The sequence below is a fragment of the Suncus etruscus genome, chromosome 15, assembly GCF_024139225.1.
Source record: "Suncus etruscus isolate mSunEtr1 chromosome 15, mSunEtr1.pri.cur, whole genome shotgun sequence".
Taxonomy (NCBI): Eukaryota; Metazoa; Chordata; class Mammalia; order Eulipotyphla; family Soricidae; genus Suncus; species Suncus etruscus.
In genome coordinates, this window is record NC_064862.1 from 31,342,592 (window position 1) to 31,354,686 (window position 12,095).

General features: G+C 43.7%; 1 protein-coding gene across 3 annotated transcripts in view; it reads right to left on the reverse strand.

Moving 5' to 3' along the window:
* The window catches only part of GRK3 (G protein-coupled receptor kinase 3), a 157,738-nt gene that overhangs the window by 38,952 nt on the left and 106,691 nt on the right, over positions 1-12,095 (reverse strand). For all 3 annotated transcript variants that reach the window (XM_049788790.1, XM_049788789.1, XM_049788791.1), the window contains 2 exons: positions 11,272-11,363; positions 7,089-7,188 (listed from right to left, as the gene is read on the reverse strand). In XM_049788790.1, the coding sequence (XP_049644747.1) occupies positions 7,089-7,188; positions 11,272-11,363 (192 nt within the window). The remainder of the gene's footprint in view (positions 1-7,088; positions 7,189-11,271; positions 11,364-12,095) is intronic.

Sequence of the window (12,095 nt, forward strand, 5' to 3'; positions counted from 1 at the left end):
AGGATATGCAGATTCCAGGATTTTTAATACAGAAACATGATATCAAAAACAGAGACTGTGTGAAAAATAAAAGTGTATTGGCACTACAGACAATGACTTGGATTGGACAAACTAGTTTGCCTGGAGCCTCGAGTTGGTCTTATGCCAGGAAACTTCAGGGGTAGGGTCTCCTTGTATTTGGGCCAAGGTTTTTTCTTTCCATGTCCCTCATATTTTGGTGGGCCTACGCAAACAATAATTGCCACTCTAACACCGTTTTTATTTTTTGTCCCCCAATTCACAATATAGACCAGGCAAAGGGTCTAACACCGTTTTACTGTGCTCCTTTGACTCTAGTCCTTAAAAAAAAAACCCACTTAAACTTTTTTTTTTTTTTTTTGGTTTTTGGGCCACACCCGGTAACGCTCAGGGGTTACTCCTGGCTATACGCTCAGAAGTCGCTCCTGGCTTGGGGGACCATATGGGACACCGGGAGATCGAACCGCGGTCCGTCCAAGGCTAGCGCAGGCAAGGCAGGCACCTTACCTTTAGCGCCACCGCCCGGCCCCCCACTTAAACTTTTGAGATTAACTTAAACTAATATGCATGTGCATGGAAATGTAAAAAAATATATGCCTTCAATGTTTAAGGAGTAACATAAGTTTTATGGCTTTAGATTGCTTTGTGTATTGCTAAGAAATATTATAATGTACTAAAATCTGGAGACTTGGACAAAGTAATTGTACATGGGTTCTGTTTTATTTTTCTTAATGTTCTTTGTCTGAAAGTTCAAAATTAAGATATCAGTAAGGGGACTTCTTATGGGTGAATGTCCTTCCACTGTAACTTTACTTTGTGCTCTTTCTTTGCATCTTTGTTCTCATAATTAAAAATAAAAAATTAAAAATAAAATAAAAATAATAATTTTTTAATTATTTTTCAAAAATAAAAACCATACTTTGTGCATAGGTGGTCCAAAAAAAGGGGGGTAGAGCAACAGCACAGTGAGTAGGGTGTTTGCTTTGCATGTGGCTGACCCATGTTCGAGCCTTGGCATCCCATATGGTCCCTTGAGCCTGTCAGGAGTGATTTTTAAGAACAGAATCAGGAGTAACCCGAGTGCTGCTGGTATAGCTCAAAAAGCCCCCCCCCCCAAAAAAAAAAGTTCATAAGCCAGATTTGGTGCATTTTCAAGGCTTCCCAATGGTGTGATACTATGTATAGAGGATGTCCAGGTGATCCTGAGCAGGAGGCCAAGCCTGTGCTTAAAGATTGGGCTCAGGCAAAGGAGAGCTACAGTGTAAGAAATCCAGGCAGTCTGGACTAGGGACAGGGACAGGGACACAAGGAGGTGAGTGGGGTAAGTGCCTCAAAGGAGCACAGGAAGTTTCTAGAATTTTTTATCTGGGAGTTGTGTTCCAATTAGTTCCCTTGTAAAATGTGATTAAATCAATAACAGCATCTATCTAGATTCTTTCTGGCAGTGTGTACTTGCCATTCAACTGATTCAGATAAAACATGGCATAGACCAGTCTGCTTACTTAACAGAAACAAAAATAATTATAAATTATGACAAAATAAATTGCCTTTCAACAGAGCAATTCAAATAGAGTTCACGTTGTCCAAACCTCCATACTAAGGACACAGAGATAAATTTGATTTCATACATTCCTATAAAGATTCATGAGCTTGAACTCCATTTTCATAGATCTTCTGGAAGAAATTAGTTTAGAGTAAATTACAAATTCATTTTGTGGTTACCTAGTTTTCCTTAGAATTCTATTGATGTGGGATTCGTATTTACTTGATCCAAGATTAGTTTTGCTTCAAACAGGTAAAAAAAAACACGATTTTATCTTTTATAGTGCTATAAAGTACCACACTTTTATATTTGAAAAATTAAAAAGTGGGGGCCAGAGCTATAGTACAGGGTAGGGTATTTGCCTTGCACATGGCTGACCTGGGATGAACCCAGGTTCAATGCCCAGCATTCCACATGGTTCCCCAAGCCTGCCAGGAGCAATTTTTGAGTGCAGAGCCAGGAGTAACCCCTGAGCACTGCTGGTTGTGCCCCGCCTCCCTAAAAAGCTATTGAATTTAAAAAATTAAAAAAGAAAGTAAGGGCCCAGAGAGATAGCACAGTGGTGTTTGCCTTGCAAGCAGCCGATCCAGGACCTAAGGTGGTTGGTTCGAATCCCAGTGTCCCATATGATTCCCCGTGCCTGCCAGGAGCTATTTCTGAGCAGACAGCCAGGAGTAACCCCTGAGCACCGCTGGGTGTGGCCCAAAAACAAAAAGGAAGGAAGGAAGGAAGGAAGGAAGGAAGGAAGGAAGGAAGGAAGGAAGGAAGGAAGGAAGGAAGGAAGGAAGGAAGGAAGGAGGAAGGAAGGAAGGAAGGAAGGAGGAAGGAAGGAAGGAAGGAAGAAGGAGGAAGGAAGGAAGGAAGGAAGGAAGGAAGGAAGGAAGAAAGAAAGAAAGAAGAAAGAAAGAAAGAAAGAAAGAAAGAAAGAAAGAAAGAAAGAAAGAAAGAAAAGAAAGAAAGAAAAGAAAGAAAGAAAAGAAAGAAAGAAAGAAAGAAGAAAGAAGAAAGAAAGAAAGAAAGAAGAAAGAAAGAAGAAAGAAAGAAAGAAAGAAAGAAAGAAAAGAAAGAAAGAAAGAAAGAAAGAAAGAAAGAAAGAAAGAAAGAAAGAAAGAAAGAAAGAAAGAAAGAAAGAAAGAAAGAAAGAAAGAAAGAAAGAAAGAAAGAAAGAAAGAAAGAAAGAAAGAAAGAAAGAAAGAAAGAAAGATGATTTTGTGGCCTTCCTGGGAGGCATGTCCTCTTTTCAGACCACCTATGTTTTACCAGACTTTTCCATGGCTTAGTGAAAATGGCAAATTCCAAGCTAAAAATCTCCCCCATAAACTCTGGCTCCGGATTTGCTGAGCAATTTCTATGTGGAGTAGAGAGCCCAGTAGGGTTGGAATTGAGTAAAACTAGGATCGTTAACAGCTTGAAAGAGAAGCTCCCCATCTCTTTACCATGGGGCTAATAGACCTTTCCCAGGGTTGGTCACAATATGAAGTGAAGTAAACCCTCCATGGAGAGCCCTGGGGGACTGACAAAAAGTTGAGTGTCCTCAAAACACATTAGGCTGGGACATGCAGCATAGGCTATGGTTGTAGGAATGGCTCTTAAAAAAATCACTCAGGTCTGACTTATTTTAAGGACAGGAAACTGCCTGGCCTGAGGTGACCAAGAAAACTGGTGACTGGCAAAGATTTAAACTCCCAGTGAAGTGACCTAAACTTCTCCAGAGTTACTGCATGTGGAACTGGAGCTTGACCGAGGGGTGTGCTGAGGGGCTGTGCCAGCACATTCCCCCAAGGGAACCCCTTGGCAGCTCCCATGCAGAAGCATCTCAGGTGGAGCATGAAAATCTTCCCAACACAGAGCTGACCCACAGGGCATGAGGTTTTCCTGACAGAGTTCTGCCCTCTTTAGAAATGGAAGGTAAGTAAGGACCAGGGGATTTTCAAAGACATACCCTGAAACCAGGCCCTTGGCAAGAAATGGTCCTCTTTGATTTTTCTACTGGCAGAAAGCAAGTAGAGAGCAATGCAAGCGCGCGCGCACGCGCGCGCACACGAGAAAGAGAGAGAGAGAGAGAGAGAGAGAGAGAGAGAGAGAGAGAGAGAGAGAGAGAGAGAGAGAGAGAGAGAGAGAGCTGCAACAAAACAGACCACACGATTTCTTTAAGGAAAGGTTCCACATTGCAGTCAGAGCAATCTTCTCAATCTTTTCAAACTGACACTGTTATCCTCTCATTTTGTTTCTGACGGCTGTCAGCTTTCCTAAATCACTCAGTCTTGGGACTGGAGTGATAGTATAAAGGGTAGAGCATTTGAGGCTGACCAGGGTTCAAATCCTCAGCATTCAATATGGTGCCCTATGCCCTGCCAGGAGTGATCTCTAAGCACAAAGCCAAGAGTAAGCCCTGAGCAATGCTGGATGTGGGCCCCCAATCCCAAGAACTAAACCCCTTGAACTTTATCTTGCTCTTCTAATAGTCTCTAGTAAATGTGACATGAAACTTGCACAAACATTCTCCTGCCATCAAAATTCTTTGCATACAGACTTTCCTAATAATAAATATATAAGACCGGAGATAGCTCATTTTAAAAATCAGTATTTTAATAACCGCTTAAAATTCGTAGCAAGTTCATGTACACATTTAAAATGTAAGACAAGTCATTGCCAATAAAAATCCAATGCTAATTTGATTTATACTGATTTCAATTCAGTGAGCTGCATACTAAGTTCCCATTTAATCAGGTAGAAACAATGATCACATATTCTTTGAAATATTTACTGTCTAAACTAAGAATTGAACTATCATATGGCCCAGCAATTCAACTTTGGGGTACCTATTCCCAAAACAAAACAAAACCCCAACACATTCACTCAAAAAGATATATGCAAGCTATTATTTATTGCAGTACTTAGTATAATCACTAAGATAGTGAATCAACATAGGTGTTCAGCTATAGATGAATGGATTATGAAGAATGCTACATATACAACAATGGAATAATACGATGCAGCTGCAAGAATGATGAAATCATACAATTTGCTCAATCTGTTTGGAACTGGAAGATACCATGTTGTGTGACGTTAGAAGAGAAGACAAAGATTGGTATCATTTATCTGTGGTATATAGAATAAATGGATGAAAAAATGTAGTAGAAGGGATTCCCTAGAGCACCAGTGATCCCAGATTATAGGGAAGAGAAGGATAGGGAGGGAAATAAATCAAAGCAGGGGGAGAAAGAATAGGAGAAAGGGAAACAATAGGGAAATAGAGGCCAGTGGCCTGGGACACACCGGTGCTGTGGGAGAGTTGTATTGCTATATTTCCAAAGCATAGACTCAATAACGCCAAAACCATGACACCTAAACTACAACCACTTAACTCTGCAATGTGCCTCTCAAGGCAGCAGGATGAGGGGTAGGAAGGAAAATGGGAAGTCCAGTGGATGGAAGTTGATGAAATTGATATTGAAAATTTGTAAATTTGTAAATCACATTTAACTTCTTAAAACTTTTAAAAAGGAAAAATAGGAATATGTACTGGCCATATTCTGGGACACAGAAGTATACAGTTAGAAATTATGTGTAGACAAGGCCAAAGAAATGGCCTATTTGGAAGGGCACATTCTTTGTATGCAGGAGGCCCAGGTCTGATCCCTACCACCATGATTCTCAAGTTTTGGATCAACCTCCAAGCACTGAGGGATGAATAGCTCCTGAGCTATCACCCACATTCACTGCTGAATGTGACCCCCAATGGAAGACCAATAAACAAATATGACTTAGAGTTATGGCCTTTCATTTCTTAGAGTTGCCCAGAATAGCAAATAGCCTTTCTGAGCCACTTAAGACTAATGCTAGAATGTAATTCATCATACAATAAATACCGGAAATAAAAAGACGTGGTCATATAATCAAGAGGTTATAAAAGAAGGGGACAGAAAGAGAGAGTATGCAACTTAAGACTTTTGCTTCATACACAACAGAGACAGGATGGATTCCCCAGGACCCCATTACAGTCCCCCAAATACCAGCAGGAGTGACTGGTGCCAGACAAGGAGCCAAGAGTGAATCCTCAGCACAGGCAGGTGTGGTTCAACACCCATTTCAAAACCAAAACCAAAACTCTTCAAAATCAAAATCACAATTGAAGAAATGTTGGGGCTGGTGATCTAGGGAGGAGGACTAAAGAATTTAGTTCCTGAACCTCAGGTTTCTTGTTAATTAATTACTAGCTGAAAAGGGGACATTCCTTTGCTTCTCCTGAACACTGATTCCTTCCAATCCTTCGTATCCAGATGACTTCTAAAAAGCCAGCCAGGGGGCCGGAGCGGTGGTGCTAGAGGTAAGGTGTTTGCCTTGTAAGCGCTAGCCTAGGACGGACCATGGTTCGATCCCCTGGAATCCCATATAGTCCCCCAAGCCAGGAGTGATTTCTGAGTGCATAGCCGGGAGTGTCACCAGCTGTGGCCCAAAAAAACCAATCAATCAATCAATCAATCAATAAAAAGCCAGCCAGGATGTGTGGAGGCGGCTGGCTTACAGTGTACAAACCTCCAGTGCTCAGTGACTAACATCAGGTCTGAGTGTGAGTCACGCATCACTGGCCCTGCCTCACTTCTCATTTTAAGCCTCTTGTCCCCGGACAGTCCCTGTCAAGGGGGACAGGACTGCCAACCAACAGGGCATGTCCAGGCTTCCAATGTAGTGGTGTTTTTGTTGTTGTTGTTGTTAATGAATCTATATGTATATCTATATAAATAAAAGTCATATTTTTGATCCTCAGTATTATCACAGATAAAAAAAAAAAGACACTTAGACTAAGAAGTACTTCTGCAGTGAAGAGGAAACAGGGCAAATATATTTTTTAAATCCATGTTGAACTAAGAACAAACAAAAAAAACCCAACCAATCCCTTGACATACAGATCAAATGTTCAATGGGGAGGGGAAGAAAATAGAGGACAGTAACCTTGGGTGCAGTTAGGGGGCACGTTCTGTTACCTTAAAGAAGTAAACTTTCTGGGGTGGGCTTAGAGTAGTTTATTTTCCCCTCTAAAATAGGAGTGCAAAGGCAAATCAGTAAGGGAACTTCTGGTCTAACAATCCGAGAAGCCTTCCCGCTCTCTCTGAAGGATGAGGAACTTCTCCTCAAGTTTCTTCTCTGGGCAAGTCGCCCTCGGTGCTGCTGCTAATGTTCGAATATACTAGGGCGATTGTGTTGGCTGTTCTGATTTACCTTCTGTTTCCTCCACAAGAATGTTCCGGAAAGAAGAGAGGCATAAGTAGGTGGTAAGGGAGAAGCTGCGAATGTGCAAACACCCCCTGGGACTTCTCTAAGCCCCCACAAACCTTAAGATCCTGTTGGCGCTGTAGTTGGTAGGATAATGACCTGCTGCTCTCTGGGGGAGCACCTCGCCTGCCTGAGAGTGGGGAGCATCATCGCTTGCCAAGAAAATAAAGGCTAGAATTTAAAATAAACTGCCTGATAGAGCACGCACACAACAGCACACATAAAATCAATGCTCAGAATGGAGACTTACTCCTGTGCTCACAAGAGACAGCATAATCCTTTCATTTAAGGCTAATGTTTCTCCTTGCTTCATCTTGATCCTCTTCTTGTCGAGGCATTTCATTGCATACCTGCAAGCAAAAACAGCGTCTGAAAACATCAACACAAGGGAAAACAAAAATAGCTAGATTAGGGGCCGGAGCAGTGGCACAAGCTGTAAGGTGTCTGCCTTGCCTGCCCTAGTCTAGGACGGACCGTGGTTCGATCCCCCGGCATCCCATATGGTCCCCCAAGCCAAGAGCAATTTCTAAGCACATAGCCAGGAGTAACCCCTGAGTGTCACCGGGTGTAGTGCCAAAAACAAAAAACAAAGACAAACGAACAACAACAACAAAATAACTAGATTGATACACACCACCCACCAGGAAAATGCTTCTAAAGATTAGGACAATATAAACTGTGCCCTAGTGCCAAGCAGAAACTTTTGTTTCTTTGTTTTGGGGCCACACCCAGCAGCACTCAGGGGTTACTCCTGGCTCTGTGCTCAGAAATCACTCCTGGCAGACATGGGGGACCATATGGGATGCCGGGAATCAAACCCAGGTCCATTCCGAGTTGGCCAGCAGTCAGGCAAATACCTTACTGCTGTGCTATTGCTCTGGTCCCAAGCAATAACATTTTTGCTGTGCATGCCTGAAGAAAAAAGTACAGGTCCACCTACCAGGAGGTGGGGTGTGACTTCCAGTTGGGAGGTGTGAGCTGTCCACCGTTAGGCCCTTCAAAAGGTTTGGGGAGGGGGCCAGAGCTGTGGCACAAGCGGTAGGGCGTTTGCCTTGAATGAGGCTGACCCAGGACTGACGATTTCTGAGTACATAGCCAGGAGTAATCCCTGAGCGTCACTGGGTGTGGCCCAAACCCCCCCACCCCGCCCCCAAAAGGGTTGGGAAGCAAGGAGAAGCCCGAGGAGCTGAACCTACCCACTATGGGATGAATTACATGAGTAAGAGGCACCCTCAAAGAAAGGAAGAGAGCCACACCTGCCTCTGGGCTTTTTTTTTTTTTTCAAAAGCAGATGACCCCAATCTAACCACAAAATGGTCATTGAAGAAACCCACGGAGAAAGGCATCTAAGAGTTTACAGATGCCTCACTACACGCCATGAAATGCAGGCTGAGAAGACTGACTCTGTGGAAACTCCTACATTAACTTTGCACCCTTCCCAGAAACTTCAAGGTCTCCCCCAAATAAAAAAAGGATTCTTTTGGGGGGCCACACCCAGTGATGAACTGAGGTTCGTCCTAGGTCAACCGCGTGTAAGGCAATTGCCTCACCACTGCGCCACCACTCTGGCCCCTAAAGGAAAATTTTTTTTTAAAGATAAATGTCAAGCTATAATTAAGATATTTCTATCATTACAAAATAGAAGTCCCAATTGAATAAAAGAAATAAATCCAGTGAAATAAATTTGTGTGCCATGGCTGCCTGCCTATTGTGTGTGCGCCAGTGCTGAGGGAACGGACATAGAAGGAATCATGAATTCAAGCAGTGGCAAGAATTTGTAGTCAGGGGTCAAGCGACAGTATAGCATAGCAGGTAGGGTGCTTGTCTTGCATGTGGTCAACCCAAATTCAATCCAAGTTCAGCACCTCAAGAAGTGAACCCTGAGTGCAAAGCCAGGAATGTGGCTCAATCCTCTACTACTCCCACTAAAATGAAATAAAATTTAAAATGAAAATGTAGGGCTGGAGAGATACCACAGCAGCGGGGTGTTTGCCTTGCATGCAGCTGACCCAGAAGGGACTCGGTTTGATTCCTGGCATCCCATGAGGTCCCTAGCCTGTCAGGGGTGATTTTTCAGTGCAGAGCCCAGGAGTAGCCCCTGAGAGTCACTAGGTGTGGCCCCAGAACCAATCAATCAATAAAGTTTAAAAAAATTAGGGTCCGGATCGGTAGTACAGTGGTAAGGCATTAGCCTTGCATGCGGTTAACACAAGACAGACCCCGGCTCAAAACTCAGCATCCCATATAGTCCACCAAGCCTGCCAGGAGTGATTTCTGAGTGCAGAGCCAGGAGTAACCTCTGAGCATCACCGGGTATAACCCAAAATCAAAAAAGAAAAATTAAACAATATTTTAAAATATGTAGTCAGTGAAGAGTATAAGATTCTAAAACATACACATAAGCCTCAAAACACACCTGAAATACCACAGTATTGTTATCTAAACTTGATGGTTCTTACATGTCAAACAATAACCAGTTGGTCTATTTCTTATTGTTATGGCAATAACAATTGCTGTTCTGGTGATACCTAAAGTCCATAAGGGAGGGCCACTACTGTGATGCTTATGCAGTTACCTGGTGCTGGGGTCCAAGTTTAGGGTCTCACATTACACTTGAGCCACATCCTTTCCTCTCCCCTCACCCCCAAGAGATATGTAAATATATCCCTGAATAAAGGAAGTTGAGGGGAAAAAAAAAAACCAGCCGATTTCTTAGTATTTCTGAGCACTCAGGGAACACATCGAAGAACCAGAGACCATCTACGGTGAACTAACTCTAGAGTCAGGGGTCTCAGCAAACCAGAGGCTTGCCGGCAGGACAACAAAAAGCTGAAAGGAAACTGCTGCAAGGGTTTCTGGAACCTGAAAGCTGTTTTTGGGGTTCTAGGCAGCGCCTTCATGTCTAACTGTTCAGGGCTTATCTAGCATATAGGAATCAGGATAAAATAGATATTCAGTTATTCTTTTCTTATCCAGTTTCCCAGGCCTTCTTTACAACAAGGCCATTGATGAGCCCCTGATTTAAGGGGAGCCAAACTTGAGGGCCTACAAAGTGATGCAGTCCTTGAATGTCAGTTGATAAAGACTTCTTAACTGTTTCAAACAGCTCTGGTGCCTGTCCTCTGCTGGGACAAAAAAGTTGTCCCAGAAAAATCTCTCTCTTTCTCTCTCTTTTTGTTTTTGTTTTTGGGCCACACCTGGCTGTGCTCAGGTGTTACTCCTGGCTCAAAAATCACTCCTGGCAGGCTCTGGGGACCATATGGGATGCTGGGGATCAAACCTTGGTCTGTCCAGGTCATCCACATGCAAGGCAAATGCCCTACCACTGTGCTATAACTCCAGCCCTCAGAAAAAATCTCTATTAAACAGAGGAGACAGTCCTCTGCAGGCCTAGTGCTAGGTGAGCAGGAATAGGGTAAAGGGCAACAGGCAGCTCACCCAGGACCAGGCGAAGTGAACTGCTCCTTCCTACACAGATGTCATCATTCTGGAGCCCAGGCTTCACAGCCCAGTCCGAGGTTCCCACATGCCCGCACATGATCAGACATGTAAAGTAGGTCTGTGTGCATTTAAGCTTATTGTCCACTCTCTTTGGCTTGCAGAAACAGAGTTAGTTAAACTGCTTCGATATTTCAAAACAGCCATGCCCGTACTTGGCCAGCCCACTGTGCACTATGCTGGAGACCCCTGCACCTACCTGGCTTGCACCTGGCAATGAATGATACCATCGGATTCACACTGACACTACCCCCACCTCAACCCCCTGAGAAAAGGGAACCTGTGAGTCATTCACACAAACATGATCTTGACCCGTTGTCTGTCGAAGCAGTGTGTCCCGGGAGGCCATGTCATCCCAAACCACATAGACTCACTCACAGCTGAGTCAGAGCTCCAAAGAGTCTCTGGCCAGGATATCTGATCCCAGAGGCCAAATGTCACACCAACATTGCTCATTTCCAGCCACCACCCAACCCTGAGCTTGAGCCCTTTACCTTCATTAACCCCAGCAGCATGCAAGGCCAGGTTATAGGTTTAGTTCCTAATTCACTTTAAAAAGTTGAGAGTCTGGGCCAGAGTGAGAGCACAGTGCTAAAGCATTTGCCTTGTATGCAGACAACCTGGGACAGACCCAGGTTCAATTCCTGGCATTCCATATGGTCTCCCAAGCCTGCCAGGAGCAGTTTCTGAACACAGAGCCAGGAGTAACCCTGAGTGCCACCAGGTGTGGCCAAAAAACAAAAATACAAAAAGATTGAGAGTCTAGCTTCACTGTTTTCATATCAAATCTGGCAAAATAGGCCCTATTTCTCCCTCAAGTGAATTACTTCAAGAGTGAGGTCAAGGGTTTCCAGATACCCATACAGGGATTTTTTTTCCTCTGAACAAAACCCATTCACTATTCCCAGCAAAACATAGAAACATAAGAAGCTTACATTTTTCCAGTGTCTGCTTTCCTGCAACCATAGACTTCACCAAATCCTCCTCGGCCAATGATCCTATGAACACTGAAATCATTCATGGTCAACTGTGAATTCAAACACAAAATAAATTTGCATGAAAATTTAATTTATTGGTCATTGTGATGAAATTTTTCCTCTATGCCAAGTAGCTATTAAACTAGCAGCACTGATGGAAAATTCTGGCCTTTCCGTGCCTGAGTTCTCAAATTGAGAGAGGAGAGACAAGGGGTGGGCATGATGTTTTAGTTTGGGGGCCATAGCTGGTCATGCTCTGGGCTTACTCAGGAATCACTCCTGGCGGTACTGGGGGGGACCATATGGGGATGCCGAGGATTGAACCTGAGTCAGCAGCATGTGAGGCAAGTGCCCTAACTACTGGACAAGATGTTCTTGAAGAGTCTTACTCAGCTTCCAAAATGTGCCCAAAAGGAGACAAATGGGAAGGTGACAGTATAGGAATCAAAGTCAACTAACTGCTTTTTTCTTTTCCATTTCTTAATCTTCAATTACAAGACAGAAACCCAGAAGACAAATGAGTGTGAAATTTCCAGTCAAAATGAAAGCAACCGCAGCTTCTCTGAGGCCTCGCATTTGGGACGAAGGCCAGCAATTCCCAGAGCTGTCAGATGGCAGGAAAAGATCCCTGCCTCAAGGGCAGCTGTGTTTCCCAAACAGAGGGCCGTATGATCACACAATCCAACAGATGCAGGCCATGTGAGTGTTTTATCGAGAACATCAGTGCCTGGGGAGGGCGCATGCTGGGCATGTGACCCTAATGCAAGACCAAGTGTGAGCAA